This window comes from Nipponia nippon, unplaced genomic scaffold (genome assembly GCF_047370975.1).
Source record: "Nipponia nippon isolate SJK-2023a ecotype South Korea unplaced genomic scaffold, ASM4737097v1 scaffold_3, whole genome shotgun sequence".
Lineage (NCBI taxonomy): Eukaryota > Metazoa > Chordata > Aves > Pelecaniformes > Threskiornithidae > Nipponia > Nipponia nippon.
In genome coordinates, this window is record NW_028262347.1 from 60,864,226 (window position 1) to 60,885,899 (window position 21,674).

Sequence of the window (21,674 nt, forward strand, 5' to 3'; positions counted from 1 at the left end):
CTTCAAGAAGGTTTTGTAACTTGTCTAGTACATCACAAAAGTGATCGTTTCCACATTCTGATTATACACCCATTTCACTAAGAAGCAGCAAAGCTGGAATTGCACTGCCTGGAACGCCTTCTGAAAGTCATTCACATTTCTGCCTTTTTTTTCCCCATGAGTTAAGAAAACACTGTCTTTTGATCACACAGGCAGACTGTCCTGCCCACATCCAAAAGGCAGTGAGTGAGTTTTACATTAGAGTACAGAGGGTGGTTGCTCATTTATACAGAACAAAACAAGAAGGCAGTTTTGTGCTTATTGTTTTCTGACAATCCTGCCCACAAATTGAATACCTTTAAGCACAGATTTTTTTAATCTGTGGGCCCAACAGAATACAACTACCTCATGAGTTGCCATAATAGAGTATGCAACTGAAAATAGGCGTCAGACATGTAATTCCTAGTCTCTAACATCAAAAGATGAAGGTTATCAACAATGTGTACAACATTCCCAAGAGAAACTTGCACAGCTATTTAAACATATTTGGGTCTCAAATATCATAGAATCATAGAATCGTTTAGGTTGGAAAAGACCTTTAAGATCATCAAGTCCAACCGTTAATGTAGCACTGCCAAGTCCACCACTAAACCATGTCATCCACCATGTCATCCACCACATCTACCCATCTTTTAAATACCTCCAGGGATGGGGACTCAACCGCTTCCCTGGGCAGCCTGTTCCAGTGCCTGATTACCTTTTCAGTGAAGAGATTTTTCCTAATATCCAATCTAAACCTCCCCTGGTGCAACTTGAGGCCATTTCCTCTAGTCCTATCCCTCGTTACTTGGGAGAAGAGACCTCCTTTCAGGTAGTTGTAGAGACCGATAAGATCTCCCCTGAGCCTCCTCTTCTCCAGACTAAATAACCCCAGCTCCCTCAACTGCTCCTTGTAAGATTTGTTCTCTAGACCCTTCACCAGCCTCGTTGCCCTTCTTTGGACACACTACAGGATTTTAATGTCCTTCTTGTAGTGAGCGGCCCAAAACTTAACACAGTATTTGAGGTGTGGCCTCACCAGTGCCGAGTACAGGGGGAAGATCATTTACCCACTAGGAATGCCTGAACCACTAGTGGTTCAGGATTTTGAAAACCTCACTGAACCTTAAAATATGTGGCATATTTCCTTGAAGTATATAAAATATTTCAGAGAGACTGATTGCTCTTGAAGTCATTGAAGATGCTCAGAAGTGCTATAATCATAAATAATTCTTTTGGGGCATTGCTAGAAATATGAAAAATTGGACTGATTTTTAAAACTATTTAGAAATAAGTTGACAGGTCTGCTCTTCTGAAGGCCTCAGCTGCTGAACAGATTCTGATATGCTGAGGTCTGGGATCTCCTGTTAGGCCTTTGGACTCCAAATATCAGATCTTTTTCCTGTTAGATTGCACATCATGTTTGGATACGGTGAGAAGGCATAACTGATACTTTATACAGATTTCTGTTTGGGAAGGCTTCTCATCTCTTGAAAGCCAGCACATCATGTTCCCAGGCTCAGTTTCAGGTGACCATGTGCAAAAGCCATCTTCAAGCAGATCCAGCTGCCATACGCCTACCTACCTGTTGTAGCTGCTATGACACCGTACTCTGGGGACTGATTGCTGACAGGCGAGGGGGCAGAGGGCACTTCCACTGAGGTGGCAGATTTAGCTGGGGAGAATGGCACTGGGGAGGGAGTTGGAGGAGCTGGTTCACTGAGAATAATTTCTTCTCGTAGTTCTGCTGCAGGATGAGAGAAAAATAATCAAACATAGTTAAAGGTAGAGTCCAGGAACACTGAGAAGCTAAAAAAATTAATGCAATCAGTTATGTAGGCTGTATTTCAAGAAACGCATAGCAGGAATCACAAATCTTTGAAAGAGTACTTCTATAACATTCAGCATTACAACCTGCAGTGTACCTTCATAAGACCTCTTAAAGGAAAGTGCTGTTTTTCCTGTTGTATAGATAGGAAACTCATGCACAGACAGCTTAATGTTTACAGTCTTGTAATATGCTATTAGATACCTAAAATTAGGAGTCCAGTCTGACTCAGGCACTCCTACTACTTCTAGAGACATTGGAAAGAAACAGGAATCTCCAGGGGATTCCAGTGGCTTTTGGCCATGACCTTCTCTCTTCATTGACTAAAGAGGATGACACTCTGGATAGTTCCAGCTGCTAGGGCTATGTGGAAAGTACACAGGGATAAGCAACTTGTTTGTCAAAAAAAGAAGAGGCTATGGCAGGGCAATGAATTAAATCCAGGTCTTTCAACACATAGAAGATATTACCCTAATCACTGAAACGTTCTTCTTTCCATAAATCTACAGGGTGACAAACTAAGCCACAGCTAAAATGAAGAGTGGAACTTTCTAAAGATGACAGAGGGGTTAAACTTGCTAAAATTAACAGGAGATGCAAGGATGGTAGATCACTGAGGACGCCTCATTACAAGGGGCTGCCCGGAGCAGAGAGACTAAGGGCAATCTCTGTTCACTTCTGTTCTGGTGAGTCAGCGCAGAGTGAGTGGAGCAGGACTCGGAATCTGCTTCTGTACAGGCACTTAGAACATAAGCATACCAGAAATGATAGCTTTGTTTTTTCTCTTTGCTCACTTCTCCCACCTCTCCCTCTTATTTAGACTGGTAAAATCCATTAATATCAGTGAATTTTTTTGGTGTTAAACCAGGGTGAGAGAGAGAATCAAGACTGGGTTCACTGAAATACAATGGTGGCTCAGACAAACTGAGGTAAAAGGCTCAGTACCAAAATCTCATACTGAAACACCAACGGTGTGCTTAGGAATGGGGTTCAGACACCCAGAGTTGCATCATGAACCAGGCAGGCCTCTTTCAGAATGCATTAACCAGGGACGCCCCCCTCACAAATGACTTACTTATTTCAAATCACGATGGAACTGAGAAACACTTTGCTCCTAGATAAGCCTCACTGGGTTAGATGAGGATAAAGAAATGTTCTAACACAGAAAATAGTGAATCCAGTGGAACAAAACAACAAAAGATGACTAAAAGAACAAACTCACCTGTGCTTCCTTCTCCTTTCATTGCCCTCATTAGCTCATTAGCTCTCTCCTGACAATGGAGTGATTCTAGCAGGTACAATACGTAGTCATCAAACATCAAGTGAATAAGGTGAAAAGACCCTGGTAATAAAGTGAACAAACAAAAAAGCCATTGACTGTCTCAATACACTCATTAAACCAATGATTACGGTATTCAACACAAACAGTACTGAGTAGGACTGCCTCCATATACTGCTATCAATCACTGAAGTTTCTCTCTTACTCAAGGTAAGAGAGGTCAAAGCAAAACTGGGGACTAGCAAACTCTGTTCCCGCCTGGATTTATACAGGCTTATACAACCAATTATTGTCATTTAGGGTGCAAGGAGGCTGCCTAGCTGAGAGCTGGGACTTGGGAGTTTTCTTCTCCTACATTAGCATTGAACCATTTAGACAATTATACTACAGTGGAACTGTTTCCTTTTATCTAAAGGACCAGATAAAAGTTTCTGTCAGAAGTAGAATCCTGAACTGGCTGCCTTAGTGACACATCCTGGTGTGAATTTTCTGAACTACCTGTGTCGTTGGACAAAGAAATGAGAAACTCATCAATAGGAAGGCAGAAACAATCTTCCAAATCTCCTGATGGTATATCTCCAGTGCGTTGCTTGGACTGGATGAGACATCCATTAACTGCCAAACATAGAGGCATTAGCAGCAATTGTGGATGTCTTAAATGGAAAGACTTGTGCCAAAGCTTTGCTCTGTCATACTTCTACTGCATTATCTTTTCCCAATTATCAGTTTGAATCATATCAGCAGCGTAACATTTGGCCTGTTTCTGTGCTCACCTCTGAAGATGCCATGGATACTATCTCGTAACTGCCATGACAGGAATGTGAAAAACTTAAGGGCTGAAGGACTAAAGGACTTAAGGAAAGAGTATGGACAAAAGAAAATGCAGGGGATGAAGTCAAAAAACACTTTGAAAATTAAGAGTAAAAGGAGATTATATGGATAGCTATCTGCCACATCCTCGAGTAAGATTTGAGTACAGATGGAGACATTGCTAACGCTGTTAGGAGGAAGGACTGGGTGATGCTATGGACTAGAGTAATGGAAATGAAATTTAATAGCATGCTGTAAGAAGTTCTGCCCTTAGAGATTTATATCATCGTCTGATTTATATAGTTCCTCTGTAGAAACAGAAATTTTAATAGTATTGCACAAGGCACTGGTAAAACCTCACTTAGAATATTGCATATAACTCTAGCCACTCATGTTCAAGAAAAATTAGTACAAGATGAAACTGGTGTGGAGAAGATTACCAGGAGGATGCAGGGAATGGGTAGATTTTAAATGACTAAAAATGCATGGCTGGATTCATTTTGCAGAAAGGAAGTGAGTTGCTTCCCATAATTTATACAGAAGGATACATGTCAGGGATGGTGAAGAAATGTTTGCCCTAGAGCACACATAGCCACAAAAACAGATGTGTAAGGAGAGACCATAGATGCATTTCAGGGGAAAATTAGAGGAGCAAAGCATCAAAGCTGAGACATTGTGTAGTGTCCTTCTGAAAGGAATAACATTCATTTGCAGGGGAAGGCTGACAAATATCAAGATGGAGTTTGGTCAGTTTATGCAATAGACTCCATGACACAGAGTACCTGTAATAGCTCCAGACAGGATGTGATCATACAGTGTTTTGTTTTTTGTTTGTTTGTTTGTTTTTTAAAAAAGCTCCTATGTATATTTAGACTTGCATGGAATATTTAAAACATGTTCATATAAGTCATTAAATAACTCTGGCAACTGCAAATGCAGTCAGGTTAAAATAATTGCCAGTCCAGCAGCTAGCTTAAACCAGAGAAAGATCACCAGCTGAGAGGGAAACGGAGATCAACTACTGCCAGACAAAAAAAAAACGCCTCATCTAGATGTGTTCCTTTCGAAATTCCATTACTACATTTTGAGGAAAAACACTTCCATGGGAAAAAGATGCAACAAGTATCAAATTCAATCAAATTTCTTAATGATTGGTTTCTTCACAGGAAAGTTAGGTTTATCTTGGGATACTAGCTTTTACCACAACAAAGCATAACTACCCCTACTCCAACTTCTCTACCCAAACATACTGTTGAAGGGCAGAAGAAGTGGTTTGAAAGACCCTATATCCTTATACAATTCTAGCTGGCAATCCAGCTTTCAAAACGACTCTGAGCACATTCTTTTTCTTTGTGACCCGGATGGTCTCTGTGTTTCATTCTCTCACTCCACGCCTGCATGGCTTCTGTCGTCACTGATATGAGCTGAGCACACACACTGGGCGGTGAACATGTGCCTCTGTGTTCTTGGGCAAGGCAGCACAGAAGACGGACATATGTGATTGCAACACCTTTGCTATGGGGAGGAAATCTTTGCCTGTTGATGAACCTGAAGCATTCAGTTTTTCATTTGTTTCACATATCTGTGCAAATCAAAATGGTAACAAGTTTCCCCAGCCTTGCAAGGTTAAATAGTGGAGATCTTCACTTAACTACTGCAGAGAATTTGTCTTTAGAAATCTTTTGGGCTCGAAGTCTTGTTAAATAATATCCTATTCAATTTAGCAGTGCAATAAAGACAGCAGACTTGGCTGATCACCTTGTTACTGACCTAGGATTTCCACAGTGGAAACCTAGATTATCAAGAATCTCCACAAAATGCTCGCTCTTCTTCTGACTACAGTTTTTCAGTGGAAAGTTTCTATTGACTTTAGTGCAGTTACTACCGATAAGTATTTCCAAGGTAATAAAAACAGGCCTAAATGCTGGCAAACTTCATGTGGTGGTATAAAGCTCAGTGTATTTAGTGTTTCCCATCAAACTCCTTGCTCAGCTTTAATTTAAAAAAATTTTCAAGGAAAGTTGCTTGTAGTTTCATAAAAATGTTTGGAAGTGCGAACCCTAAACACTAAAATGCTAGCAAGCAAATGACAAAAGCCCAAGATTTGCTATTTTTAAAAATGTCTTTGTTTTTGGGGGGTCTAATGCTTTATTTTGAAGAGTTGGAGTTGGCAATACTGAATGCAGCATTTAAAAACACTCCAGTGCCTTTGTCACTCTTTTGAATTTCTCTCTTCCTCTCCTATTATTTCTCCCACTGTGTATTTTTAAACTCTGTATAGAGTTTTTGAGCCCAGAATTTGCGTGAAAGACACTAGACAAACAAGTTGTTGGTACTGAATGAATGCAATATTTTTACATTTTTAAATGAGTCAAACGAAATGTAAGCTATAGAGTGAAACCAGTACCAGGGCACACATTTCAGCTACACAGTGAATAGCTATTCAGCACAATGTACATTAATTTATTCTGTGTTTGCAAGCTACTGTTTTTCACATGAAACTATTTGGTTCTTTCAAGTATATCTTTAAGTACTGAAACAGATCCAACTGTGGCTGGCAAACCATACACTCTTTTAGGAAGAGGTAAGAAGTCATTCAAGAGACTGTAGTCACAAGAATAAATAGCATTTAGCTCTAATTTTCAGGCGTTAACAGAAATCATGCCAATGATTACCCAGTTAATGTACAGTAAGTATCACCAGCTATTAACAGATACAGCAATTATGTGTAAGTAGCAAAACAACAGTGAGATTTCCAGATCTGGAGAAAATCATGGAGCTTCTATTACTAATTAGTTACTTTATACACTGGATGCATTACCCAAACACTGCCACCAACTGTGCCTTTGATATGCATAGACAGGAAGGAGGGAGGGAGGGAGGGAGGCAGGCAGAGAGAAAAAGCGAGAGGGAGCAAGAGAGGAGCTTTTTTTCTGCCAAGGATTGTTTCAACCTGCCCATGCCACCATGCTTAAAAGCTTTGCAGAATCAAATCTCTGTGCTAGCCAGCCCAGTGCCAGGTTTTCCAATTTCCACCAATCAGATTTCTGTATCATGTACTTCAAAGGTAAAAATATACTGTCCTGTATGTAGTAAACATCCCATTGTTTAACACATTGGTTTACTTTTAAAAAAATAATTACACTGTGAGCATCTGAGTCTATATATTGCTTTACGTGGAAAAAATAATTAAAAATCAGTCCATTGAAACAGTTTCCAATGCAGTAAAAATGTAAAGCTTTTTATCTAAGTTAAGAACAAAGGTATATAGGTGTAAATATTTAGAATAGTAAATCAGTCTTTGTTTCTCTCCATAGAACTCACTTAAATGCACACATTATTCTGAAAAGCTGGAAGGAACTGTCTTAAATTAAGCGCAGAAGACCTGCCATCTAGGTGTGAGCGGTTAACATTCAGGGGTTATTCTTTTGGAACTTGCTCAACTTTAATTCATGAACAATGTGTCAAATGGCCTTGCAGCGAAAGAGTAGCGTCATTAATACAAATTATTACAAATTTGTGTCCGTGGCTAAATAATACTTGGGACATTTGGGGGGAAACAAGGTAGGGATAGCCCAGGCTTCTGCCTGATAGGATGAGGATATGGTTTTGGTATCATTCTCCCCTTTGAAAACCTGAAGACTCAGATCTCCTCCTGCATCCAGTGGAGTTGCACCTGAGCAGGGAAAACTCCACCCTGTATAAACAAGGGTTAGAACAGGGACTGAACCAACGCTCGTCACATCACCTCCCAGGAGAGAACCCGCCCAGCAGGCTGCAGACCTCTGCAGCTCAACAAATGGTTACGTAGTTTGTACAAAGTGAAACAGCTTCAACAGAAAAGATGAGAAAACCCTCCCACAGGACAAATCCTCTAGCCTTTTGGTTAGAAATCTTGCTGTGGCAGTGATTAACACTGATTCAAGACTGCTGAGGTCTAAGCACCAAAATATGGCAGATGCAAAAGACTTCTCTTTGATTTTGCTTTTTTTTTTTTAAATAAAGAAATATTTCTGAATTGATTAAAATCCCACACTATGTCAGCTTTGCACTGAGCATGATGATTTTTTTTTTTTAAACTCTTGCTTCGGTTACCAAATTGAAAAGCAGTTATTGATCCAGTTCTAATTATAACACCAGACACCCATGAAATACACATCAGCTATGACCAGTACATTCTTTCCCTGACTATGGTTACATATAAACATAACGAATTTATGTTAAAAGGCGTGTGTCCATGTAAGAAGGAGAATCACACATTTTGTATACACAAATATTCTCAGTGAACTAAAAAGACAAAGACAAAAACCTACAAATTTAGCTGAGCAGTTAAAGTTCTCAAAAATGAAAAATTCAAGACCCAAATTTATAACAGAGACAACAAGTAAGTTGTTTTAGTAGATCTGATATATTATATTACATTATAGTAGGTCCCAAACTCAAACCAATGAATAATTCTTGATCTTCACATTTTCTCACTACATGGCAGGTTCATAAATGTTTCTGTTAATAAGTAAAAAATCACAGCTGAGGATCACTCTACAGACCTTCCAGACAACTGGTGGTCTAATAACTATTTGGGGAATCCCTGTTTGATTAAAGATGTTTTGGTGACTGATGCTTTGAAACAGAGAATGCTTGATTAGGTTACAAACATATCCTGAACAGCAATAAAAATGATGTTGTAATGTGCAACTCGGCAGGAATAATGTATCCTTAGGGGTACTTTAATATCAGCATTTCATGACTTGTAACAGTGTAACCTCAACACTGCACTAATGCAGGATGTTTTTTCATTTGTTGGGTACCAGTGTGTTTCAGAGGTTGGGATTATGTCTGCAGAGAGAAGTGTAGCAACCCAAAGTGCTAGAAAACAAAATTCAGCATTTATTCAACACTCATGCAAAGAGATTTTTGAACACTGGGGGAAAGTATACTGTTAAGCAGTATCAGCTACTTTTATGCCCACAACAAAAGAAAAGCTGCAGTAACTCAAGGAGAAAATGAGTCCTAGAGGAGGTGGAAAATAGCTGTGACCAGGATACTGGTGCTGAAAACACAAGCTAGCAGATGGAAATTGTGATCATCTTGGGGATGTGCACTATCCTGCTGTCTAATGGTGACTCAGTAATACCTGTTTGGAAAACTCTTTACAATGGGAAGCCAATGAAAGTAGTTTCAGATTAAAATATAAATACAGATTCTATTGTGCCTATCTTTGATGGTATCTGAATTCATGCTATTAGATGGTTCTAAAAGCATAAAGGACATTAAAGCTCAACTGGCAGAAAACCTTGCAGTTGTTCAATGCAGTGCCTTCGTAAATTCATTATTTGTCTTCTACTGACACATTCTGACAAATGTGCATTTATAAAAAACATCCCTTATGCAAAATCTGGTCCCAAGTGATTGTGAATGTTCACACTCATGACACAGCAGTACATTTTCAATCATTCCTGCTTTTAACTGATTTTAATCTGAAATGTTTGCATCCCAGGATTCAAAACAAAGCCCCTTTTGAAACTGTAAAAAAGCAACATGCTTTTTCATTCAAAAAGTAAAAGTCTGTTTTTCCACCCTGACTGAATTCTAATAGAATGGAAGAGAATCTGTCCAGGGCATAGAAATACACGCGTTTTGCAAAGAGTAGTTTAAAATGCTATGTCCTTTAAAAGCAGAGCTAGCAAAGTGGTTTGCTGGAGAGCTTTTCATCCACTTCAGTGCAAAGTCATCTCTCTTAGCATAACACATGGTCAGCGTGGTTCGGGTAACCAGGCTCACTTTGCACTGCAGTGCATTAGGCAACGCTCCTGTAATCAACTCCTCCAGCTGACCTGCGACTGATAACTCCAGCTACTGGCTAACAACAAACAGAAGGAAGTTGTAATGTTTTCAGCTCCCCTGGCTAGATCTTGAAGACAGACATCTGTCTGAGCATTATTTCCAAATGTCAGTAGCCCCAACTCTTTTTTTAATAGGGCCCTGGGCATGTGAAAACTGGTTATGGTTTCACTTAAACTGTACATTACAAGCCAGGATACAGATATTTTTACTGTGGCATGCAATTATTATAACAAAATGAAAGTACCAAAGCTGGGTGCACTGTGCAAAGTCATGTCCCGAATCACTCGAGTGCCAAAACAGGACCACATCAAGAGGAACTGCTGAGCTACTTTCTTCAAAGAGCCTTGTCTCTTGGCAGCTACCTGCAAGAAAACAGATATATCTGACACGGAGAAACTTCTATTTCTACCACCCAATATAGCTGAATGATGCACATATCTGTCTTCTTTTTTTAATACTGAAAACCTACTTACCGTTATCTTCACATTAAAATATACACTAAAAATTTTAAAAAGACAAAAAACCTTACACAGAAAGTCACCTTGTAACTATATACAACCTCCAGGAAGAGGAAATCATAAAGTATTATTCAACACCAAGAGTGAACTTTCTTTATAAATGATGAAAGGGCTGCCAAAAAATTGCTCTGATCTTCATCTTAACCTAATTACTTACACATTCATTCTTGCTTCCTAGTCATGGAAGCAATTTATAATCAAGAATGCTTGATATATACTGAAAAATTATATTAATATTTCAAGTAACGTTTACTATTGAACAGAAATTTTTTTGTTCCTTCATGTTTTTATTTTTGTGAATTCACGTACTCATTTTACTGGCAAAAATACTTTCCAGAAAGCACACTTTAGGCATCAACTCTTCAAAAATTTATTTACTATAGCCATATATGAGTTAAAGAATTAGGTTCATCCAATTAGCTAATAAAATTCATGTCAAGTTCTTCATGAAAATTAACGGTTATGGTCTGAATTTCAAATTGCGTTCCATTGACTAAAAGAAAAGTTCCCCCAAACTATCAAACTATTCCAAGTAATCTGGGGAAGTATCTGTTGTTTTCTGTATGGATCTTTGCAGCAGAGAGAGATGCAGCATATTTTTTAATTTTTTTTCTACTTCTTAGCTCTAACAACTGGAATGAAGAGTTGAAATCCTAATAGAACATAATAATACAAAGTATAGTTAGTGACAGAAGTTAAAATAGTCAGTCATATAGTTTCATACTCTATGCAAAATTATGGTGATGCCTGATCACTTTTGAAAATATTTTTTAAAGATTTGTTAGTAGGTTTCTGCATGCACTTAAATTAAAATAAAATACAAGTCCTTGGTATCCCAAATGTATATAAATGAATTAGCTAGCCTAAATATCCCTTTCATTAAAATCTTAAAAGGCCAGACTAGATTATGCTTTTTCTTTGCACTATGTAGTTAGGATGACTCTGAACTCATCTCTCCATACCCCTGAAATATTTATTTGTTTGAAAAACTCAACCCTCTTCCATTCTTGAATATCATCTTTTAGGATAGACTAGACAAGAGCAGAAAAAAAGCAGAATCCTGAATGTGAGAAGTTCTCATACTGAGCATGAAAACTGGTGAGATTTTGCCCACTGCTGCTTTACTCCTACTTGTGACCATTGCCTGGCGCTTTTTTTTTTTTTAATTTTTGCTAAAAATCTATGACCTGAATAAAACTCATAATGCACATCACTGACTCCTTAGTCCTGCTTACCAACCTTTACAACGCATCTGTCCACCATGGAATCCAGCCACTCGATGTATGACTCAATGGGGGACTGCTCCTCCAGAAGGTGATCAAACTCCTGATATACTGGCAGACAAAGAAAAAGTATCCCACCTCAGTACTTGGATTCCATTTCAAACAAATGAGAAACAAATCACAAAAAGCTGCCAATAACATCGCAAGTTTGCTGTGGTTTTTATAATTGCTTAGCTATAGCAAGTATGTCTTTCTTGGTGCTGACCCAATAAGTTTGCTTGGTCTTTTATCTTGTTTCTACTGAAAGTGATGGAGTCATTGGAAGTGGTATTTTAACGTGAGCAAATCAGGAACTATTGTTTAAAATTAATCTTTTGATTTAAGCTTCAGCTGTCCGGTGTGCCCGGAAGTGAAAAGTTTATGGTGTTCTCTACGAAGAGTGCGAAGCTAGGCCTTGACCCTGGTGATGAAAAAAGGTCATGCATGAAATTGATTTAGAAATGCATAAAGAATCTTCTAAGCACTGAGTGGATGAGTATTGTTGATAGGGCTTTCATCTGTATAATGCTTTAGTTGCAAAAAAATGATTTAACTGCTGCAAATCATCTATTTGCAATGCCAGACACATACACAAAGAATTTCCATGAACTTCTGCTTCTTCAAAACAAATTGCTACCAATGCACAAATGCTATACTGAATTTATCAAGAAGAGTTTCCAAAAGCAACCTGAATACTTTTTAACCTCTCCCAAGTACACAAATTCATATTTTAATATAGAAAGTAAAAACAATCACGTCATTCAACTGCAGCTCTTAAAACTGCAAGTCTGTAGTTTGTTTATGAGAATCCATGACTGGAAGACAAAGAATGATGTCCTTTGGCACCTTAAGAAACTGTTCTTCAACTCAGGTAAAACAAAAAGGCCCAGTAAGCCAAGAAGAAAGATACTTTCTACCTGCTGTGTTACAGGATGATCTCAATGTGCTATGCATTTCCATTTTTGCTTAATTATAAATAACAGGAAGAAGGAATTTCCCACCATAGGAAAGATAGTGAGTGAGGTGGAGGAGGCAAAGCTTAGAGATGATAGCTAGAGAAGCGAGCCAGAGAGGCTACCTGAGAATAATGCAAAGAACTAGCTCCCTGGTCTCCAAGTTGGATCAGCAAGACAAGCAGGAATGCATTTGCTTCACACCTGACTTTAACTTTGTTTAACTTAGACTTGCAAAGGCTGGATGGTCAGAAACATCAGTTGGGGAAGAAGGGAAATAATGATGTTTGGGCCACCCTTATCTTGTTTCATTGAATGGGCAACCTCTCTTTATTCAGAACAGGATCACAGAGAAATCTAAATGTTGTTTCCTTACCTGAGTATTTGGCTGGACAAAAACTGCCTGTTACAACAGATGAAGTAATTCATACGCTGTGCAAAGAGGGGAGCAAGAGTGGAAAAACAAATCAGTTGCCTGCTTTGTTGCTGGAGCAATGCAACTGTGTACAACGACCTATTTGAGAAAAGTAAAAGTTTAGCCTTTAGTGACTGTTAAAAATACCTCAACAGGATCTGAGAAAGAGGGAATAAAGAAGAAACCATGTCAAAGACAGCTACCATAGCAGAGCAGGAAAGAGCTTCTCTTATACCCAGTGATTTTTTTCTGTTTTTCTCTAACCTTGCTTATAGGCTTATAAACATTTTTTTTTCCAGTTACGGTAGCTGGAAATTGTACTTTCTTGGTTATTAATACCAAGAATGTGAAAGCGAGCCTTAATTCCATGTCACATGAGTCATACAGAGTGTGATCTTTGAAAAGATCTTTGGCCAAGTAGAATAAACATCAAAGATGGGGGAAAAAAATTAAGTTATAGAATAATCTCTATACATATCTGCACATCTCAGCGGAATCCCATCTCATGATGAACATTCATATTAGGTTACCATTTCTGGGTAATTGTTTATTGGACTATATGGGCCTAAAATATGGAAAAACGTGTTCAAATCCATTAGCATTCAGGAAAACTCCATTTGATTTGATTACATGTACGTAGCACATAAACAAAAAGCTTTCCTAAACAGTAAGGTTTTTCTGAATGAGAGCCAAACCTGTTGCTGCTACTAGGGATTATAACTTTGAGAACTCTTTCTCTTTTGGACCGTAAGAGGATGTTGGGTAGATACTGAAAACAACAGATGACAGAAGGATGCACCCAGCTTCTGGACTCCAGTCCCACTATATGCTACCTCCATGTCAAGTTTCTATCTCCTCAAAAGGGAAGAGGGCCATGTCAGGAAATGAATCAAGGGTTAAGAAGGAGAGGAAAGAGTACGAAGCACCTCTCACTGGAAAACAGAGCTAACAGAGAATGCAAGACCCGTCCCTAAACTGGGGAGAAGACTTCTAGTGTCAACACGGTGGGACGAGTGCCAAAGTCAACCTTGCAGGGTCCAGTGTGAATGTGAAGGTGTCACCCCTCCTCTTCCCAGCCACTCACTGCAAGAGTTACCCCACCAGCAAACCTACCCTTGCAGGGCTCCCACAAGTGGCTGCTTGGGTTGCTCCCCATTAAGGTTGGTTCTGGATAAAAGATGACTGGTCCTCCTCAGGAGAGAGACGGCAATACAACAGGTGGGTTGACAGGGAACTGAGGTTATGAATGATGCTAAAGACAAAGCTGGTCACCTCTGATGCCTCCGAGGGACAAACCCGGTGCGCTTAGGGTTACACCTAAACTTACAACCACGCACACTTGTTGGACAATGCAAGTTAAATTTTACATTTGCAAAAGATCTTTGACTCTAAAACCAATTTGCCAGCATCTCCAAAGTCACTTTTCAGTTCATGCCTTTCACTATACCAGGCAGAATCTACATTAATCAATGAGCTTGCTTGATATGGGACTTCTATTTACTCATAAAGGTTCAGGGTAAAAGCTTACCCCATCAAATTATCTTGTTTATGAAAACACTGTGTAAAATGGAGATTTTTATAAATAAAAGTTTACAAGGGACTCAAATACACAGTCACTTTAGCATCAAAGCCATTAAAAAGACAACTCTCCTGCAATTCTACAGCAGGAGAGACTGGAGTTTATCAGATTAAATGATTAACTCATAGATTTAGTTTGCTCAAGTTCATAGAAAAAAATCCTCCTGAATTTGGGTGCAAGTTTTGTGCCGCTGGCCGTTCTGGATACTAGAAAGAAACTCATCAGTGGAAGAGTGCCTAGATCTATGCCTCAAAATATAAGACCTTGACAGGGCTTTGCCTTACATTTTGATAAATGTCTCTATATTTTCTTAAGCCTCCAAGCAAACCAATGGCTGCAAAAACAGTGTTACTTTCACTGAGCTTTGTTTCCAGCAGGAAACCAAGTTCACCTGGCTTTATTTGAGGGTTTTGCTCTTACATTGTATGATGAGCTTTCTGTGTTCCTCCCGTGAGTCCTCCATAGTATAGAGGGTTTGTTTGGTAATGCTATTCAGATCCACATTCCTCCAGTCCTCGAGCATTTGAAATGTGATGTCTGCACTGTGGATCACCGTTCTTGATGCCTGTAATCCAATCCAATCTATTCATTAGTTCATGGTTTATTAGGTTAAAAAATAGGCTTTATCCCCTTTTACGCTTCCTTAGCTAGGCTCACTAAGTTGATTTTCCTCATGGACCCCCACCCACCAGCTTGATGTCTTAGGGACATTACAGGGCCCTCTAACCACAGAGAACTCCCGAGTCATTTTGCCTAATCAACTGCAAGTATTTTGCTTGCATCCACCACAAACCCTGATGAGCAACCCTAATCTGGTGGTGCTGTTGCTAGACTCCTTAATCTCTAACAGCTCTGTTGGTTTTCTTGACCAGCTTCATTTCAAAACCAAAAAGCAATAAGAAAAATCAAGCCAAAACCACACAAACCCCACTCGGGTTTGCACCCTCCCCTGTCCCAAACTATGAAGACTCTTATTCTTCCCTCAGCCACATGAAAAGGCTAAAGCTCATTTGTCTCCACATCAGATCTGCTTCTTGGCTGGTTGAGACAGGGGTCTGCTGTTGATAATGGGGAGGATGGGCTGAGAGGAAAAGAAGTGACACAAGGTCATGGTCATATAACATACACCAGATCTCTGTAAGTTAAGCAGAGATGATAACCCGCACTAAGGTTATCAGCTTCCCCAAAGAAATTATGCATTTGAAGAGTCCTTCATGTAAGCAAACTGTTTGATCCCAGGTCTGATGCAGAAGTATCTGTATCTTGATTTCCTCTGAATCCCTATGCACCTCCAAAGTTCAGTGATGATCCAAAATGTTGGGGGAAAGATAGCACTGGCATCTCTGCCTCCACCACTAAAATAATGAAGGAAGAAATCTACAAAGAAGTCATTCCAGGAATGTTTTCTTTTCCTCAGAGCTTCTTCCTGTGGGCTTCACCACTAACAGGACTAACCTGGGGTGTTGGATACACCTTCCAAAAGTGGAGCTTTCAGTGTGACAGGGGAAACAAACAATCTGCTCCAATACATGGGTGAAACATCAATGAATTCAATGCGTCCTCCTCTTTTTTGTACACAGGATTTGGCCTCATGAATTTTTGATAGGTAATTGTGATCTAAACTAACTGGTGAAAAACAAACGCTTCAGAGTATTTTTTATATTAATTTGCTATGGTTGCAAGAATATTTCTATTTAAAACCCCAGTGGTTCAACCATTTTGTTTTTTACTAATTTGCATTTGATTTATAATATACAATTAGAATTTGAATTTTTTGTCAGGCATATAGAAATTTTTCTTGCTTTGCAATAGGCCTGATACAAACTGCTCTGAAACCAAAGGAATGCCTCTCATTTATTTCATGGAAATGAACCATCTCCTCAAATCAAATAATATTTTTTTTTAAAATAAAAGTTCCCTGCTGAATTTAATTATCAGGGGTTGCTAGTTGTCTAGAAAAGCATTTTTTGCTGATTACTTTTTGATTTTGTAAAGATGGTCATAACAAATATTGGAGACAAACTGCTAACATGATCTCTTCCTCTTTGGGGAAAGTCCAGCCTGCCAATTCATAAAATTATTTGAAAAATCAGTAAAAATGACATTCAGCAAACTTGGGTAACTGAAATATCATAGAATCATAGAATCATTAAGGTTGGAAAAGACCTCTAAGATCATCGAGTCCAACCGTTAACCTAACTGCCAGGTCCACGTCTAAACCATGTCCCTAAGCACCACATCCACACGTTGTTTGAAGACTTCCAGGGACTGTGACTGCACCACTTCCCTGGGCAGTCTGTTCCAATGCCTAACCACTCTCTCCGTGAAGAATTTTTTCCTAATATCTAATCTAAATCTCCCCTGGCACAACTTGAGGCCATTTCCTCTTGTCCTGTTGCTTGCTACCTGGGAAAAGAGACCGATCCCCACCTCGCTACAACCTCCTTTCAGGTAGTCGTAGAGAGCAATAAGGTCTCCCCTCAGCCTCCTCTTCTCCAGACTAAACAACCCGAGCTCCCTCAGCCACTCCTCATAAGACTTGTGCTCCAGACCCTTCACCAATTTCGTTGCCCTTCTTTGGGCACACTCCAGCACCTCCATGTCCTTCTTGTAGTGAGGGGCCCAAAACTGAACACAGTACTCAAGGTGCGGCCTCACCAGTGCCGAGTACAGGGGCACTATCACCTCCCTGGTCCTGCTGGCCACACTATTCCTGATACAAGCCAGGATGCCATTGGCCCTCTTGGCCACCTGAGCACACTGCTGGCTCACGTTCAGGCAGCTGTCAACCAGCACCCCCAGGTCCTTTTCCGCCAAGCAGCTCTCCAGCCACTCTTCCCCCAGCCTGTAGCATTGCATGGGGTTGTTGTGACCCAAGTGCAGGACCCGGCACTGAGCCTTGTTGAACCTCATACAGTTGGCCTCAGCCCATCGATCCAGCCTGTCCAAATATTTACTTGGCAGAGATGATTTAGTGATGTCTGTCGCCGGAGGATTTGTGAGAATCTTCTGGACACTGCAGGAAAGAAGAGATACATATTTACATACTGTGCCAAATAAAGAAAATTATTTCTGAAAAGACTAAATTAAAACAAGAACAAAAAAATATATCCAGTTTCCTATACACAACTGTGGCTACATAAAGTTCATTCAAATAGCCCAGTTTTAACTTAGTTTAAACTTTGACCTAAAAACCTTAAATCTGGATGCTCAATCAGTTTTACAGAGGCATATTCCAAGCAATGATTTATAGATGCTGTGAATAATGAGATGACAAGAGAAATGTAGAGGACAATGGAAAGGCTCCACTTGTTCAGCATAGCAGATTTTCTCTTGATATACAAAGGAACAGAAGACCAGAAAGAACTATTTAATAGAAAGAAAAATGTTGTTGCAAGAACAAGTGGAAACAAAATAATGTTTTTTTTTTTCTACATTATGTGCAGAAATTAGAAAAGGTTGCTAAGTCTTAATGCAAACAAGTTTTGGAGGAGTCTTGCGACTGGACTAGTAGGAGCTAAAATCAGTTTCAGGTAGAATTTGATCAAACTTTCTGAAAGAGATTACATGACGTACTAACACGCTAAGGGGTAAGATGGCCTTGGAGGTACTTGCCAGTCCTCTGCTCCTATTTTAGCTCTTTCAAAGCAATATGGACCTTGTATTAAGATATTTCCTATACTTGGATTTTAAAATGTTGTATTGTACATCTTTTTTCTGAACTCTGTGACTCTGGAACTGCAAACCTGACCAAGGCTTGCAGTCACTCCTGTCAGTACCTCCATTGGCTACGTACGCTATCACAAATTCTGATGAGGAGGAAACAACTGCAGAAGCAACAAAGGCTCATGTAAAAGCCAGGATGCTCTCAAGTTTTTCCTTATACTAAAATCACCAGACACTTGCAGATCTATCCAAACAGGCATTAGATGTGGCCACAGAGTAGGTTTACCCTCTGTACTGTACACAGAGGCAGTTAAAGAGTAGATTAAGAATGACGACAAAGTGTATTGTCTGTCTCTTTCTCTCTCCCTGTAAAATCAGAAAAGATTTTGCTGTTGCAGATTCTCAATATTTTTGAACTGACAAAGATGTGATAAAGCGCATTCTCAATTCTGACTTTGTGTAATTTTTAAAATAAATTAGTAAACAATGCAAAAATTTAGTTGTTCCAATTTACATCCTCACTGTTCTCAGTAAAATATACACCTAATTTTCCATGCTGATCAAAATAGCTAATCCTTCTCCTAAATTAGTTTTTTTTTTTTCTCCTTTAACTTTGTGGTGTGGAATTTAGTGCTCATGAAAGGCAAAGAATTGAGAGCCGTGAAATAAAGCAGGCTTTATCAATAGGTGATGTGCACTGCAGGCATCTACAAAGCATGTCTGAAAAGGACTAGTGCCCTTTCCTGTGGTGACAGGGTAATTTGATCTCCTTCATTTTTAACTCTGGCACTTTTTGAGTAAGGGCCTCAAGCTGTATTCAAATTGTGCTAGCCTAAAGGTTTGTTTAATAATTTCCTTTGCCTAATATCATCCCTAATGTTTGCTTACTATCAACAAAATTAATTTCTTATCAGAATCCACAAGAAAGGAAAAGCAATTCTTCTCGTTTTGAGCAGTGCCTCATTTCACTAAATGAAATTGGTTCTCATGAACAAGTGGAGATTGTAAGTGAATGCAAGATTTATAATGCTGACAGGTTTTAATTCCTAAAAGAACACTAGTCTCGCCTCCCATTAATTTGTAATTCAATAAACACTATATACATCCCAGGTTAACAGGAGAGAGATTGGGCAATACATACATTCAAATTTGATATTTCGTAGATTTTCTGGTAAATCGTGGAGAGCTACTTTCAGCCACTCATCCAGTTGCTTTGCAAACTTTCGGATCACCTGCGTCAAACTGAAAACAGAAATCACGACATCAGAACATGTTTACTCTGTGCTTTATACTAAAAATCTGTGAATGTGTGAAGACTACGGGTCAGTTATTTACAACTCACTATTATGTAGAGTTGCTGACATATTTTGGTTTGTAGGCGTGAAGAAAAACTTCTGAAAATATTTGCAGGAAAAGGAAAACATGTTACTTTGTTCAAAACCTCACAAAGAGTGAAAGTCTCTGTACTGCACTGCATTCATACTTACAAACAGTATTCTTAGCTTAAAATAAAATCATTCCCGCTCTGTACAAACATAAAACCATAAAATCACAACTCTTTAGAGAAGACAATAGATCAAGCTTTGGATTTCACCTCAGCTATGCCCACATTTATACAGATGTACACAGGGATGTGCACGTGAAGCAACAACCAACTTTGCTGCAGGCGGGAGCCAGTGAGTGGGTGATGATGGTGGGGAGGAATTTCCAGGCCAAGCCCACAAAGGTGGGGGAAGTGGGGGTGGCGCAGGACCTGCCTGCTTAGCTCTGCACAGGACAGGAACTTTCCCAGACAAGTGAGATTTCTCTCTTCTCCCTTACGACCCTTTCCTGATGGCTCCATCATTTCCTGCTAAACTTGGTAGCCAGCTCATTCTGCTCTTCTTCTTGGAGCTGCTCAATATAAAATAACAGTTTCCAGGAAAACTTGCAAGGTGTTGTGCAGGGGAGCCTAACAGTTGGTTCTGCCAGACCGAGCTGCACTGCATGTAGCAATACTTGAGAGACACAGATGAGAGAGAGAGGAAAGATGCAAGGAGCTTTCCCTCTTGCAGCTAGGCAGCTTCTGTTTGTACTCCTAATGCTCTGCACTGAGAACAGAGTTGGTAAAATAAACATGGCCATAGGCCTGCTCTGCTCCTCGCAGACACCTAACAGGACAGGGGATGGATGACAACTGCTGTACCCAGTAAAAAGTGGCTTTTCTGGACAGCCAACATTTGTTCCCAGGAAGTCCCTCAGAGGATTCCGGCTGAGTCAGCAAGATTTCCTTCAGGAGCTTCCATTGCAATGAGACCCTTCTTCACCCCCTCCAGTGCAGGCTATGGCTTAATAGCCACAATCTGGCCCTTTATATGCATTACAAAAGTCTATATTCACACTCAAGTCTCTCCTTATTTGCTATGAAAGAACTAAGCAGCTTGAGAAAAGGACTGCTGTTCTGTTTAATCCTTCCAATGAAATAGATTTGGGGGGGTGAGGGGCAAAGCCTGTAAAAATGTACATGTCTTATCAAGGAAAGCCCATGCTTATAACAGGTTTCTTGTGGAAAAAAATACTTTACCTATACTTTAGCAGTCATACAGTGCACATAGGAGAGCAGAACAACATCTTGAAAACATTTGCCATAATTAGAGCCACTTTAAAATCTTGAGGGCCAAATATACAGCACCAATAATAAACTCCTACAGCAATATTCATAACAAATTACTCAACCTCAGGAAAACATCAGTCAAACAGTACTAAAGGTGTACGGATATATTTAGAAAAAGAGTTTCCTGATGCTCATATTAGGAAAATCAAAGGGGGAAACAGGTTGACTGCACTCAGTGATTATACTTTTTGCTGGGAACTGCTGATCTCTGTCCTGCTTTACCTATATAAACAAGGCTTCTTGGACTCAGATGAGCTCCAGGTAGGAAGAGAACAGCTGAGATCCACCACATGGAATGGAAAAGTGAATTTAGCTTTGAAACAAAGCAGGCAAATATTTGTTAACATTAATAAAGTGATCCTAAAATAAGCATGCATCTGTTCTTCATGGGATAGTATTTAAATTAAAACAGCTTGTCCAAGACTTCACAAGTATGATCTTCATGTTTTACACTCCTGGCAAGCAGAATAGCAATTGGGTTCCAAGAGTGTAAACAGAGACAAATGCTTAGGTTGCAGTGTCTGAATATGCACGTGAGTATTTACAAATAGAGCAGCCAGGCCAGCTCCTTTTGTCACTATAATTCAGAATATTGTTATGCTGTTATCCCAGACTAGCAGAAAATTTTGAATTCTGAAATTTTCAGAAGATAGTGTGTCACTCTGCAGCCTGCAGATTTCTGATATTACCTGAAAGTTAGGGCATGACTATCAGCTTCATGTTAATAAGCCAAGAAGAAGGTGGTATCCTTTATCACACAAAAAATAACAAGTTTTTCCACAATACAAGTCTTGTTAAAATCTGAACATTTCTTCAGGAACATGTCAGCTCTTCAACTCCTTTGAATTG

General features: G+C 39.4%; 1 protein-coding gene across 3 annotated transcripts in view; it reads right to left on the minus strand.

The window, feature by feature from the left end:
* Positions 1-21,674, minus strand: part of RFX4 (regulatory factor X4) — a 99,446-nt gene that overhangs the window by 24,139 nt on the left and 53,633 nt on the right. For 2 of the 3 annotated variants that reach the window (XM_087765466.1, XM_087765468.1), the window contains 7 exons: positions 19,314-19,414; positions 17,464-17,522; positions 14,927-15,071; positions 11,537-11,631; positions 10,024-10,141; positions 3,069-3,188; positions 1,604-1,765 (listed from right to left, as the gene is read on the minus strand). In XM_087765466.1, the coding sequence (XP_087621592.1) occupies positions 1,604-1,765; positions 3,069-3,188; positions 10,024-10,141; positions 11,537-11,631; positions 14,927-15,071; positions 17,464-17,522; positions 19,314-19,414 (800 nt within the window). The remainder of the gene's footprint in view (positions 1-1,603; positions 1,766-3,068; positions 3,189-10,023; positions 10,142-11,536; positions 11,632-14,926; positions 15,072-17,463; positions 17,523-19,313; positions 19,415-21,674) is intronic. The other variant, XM_087765467.1, reaches the window with a different exon arrangement.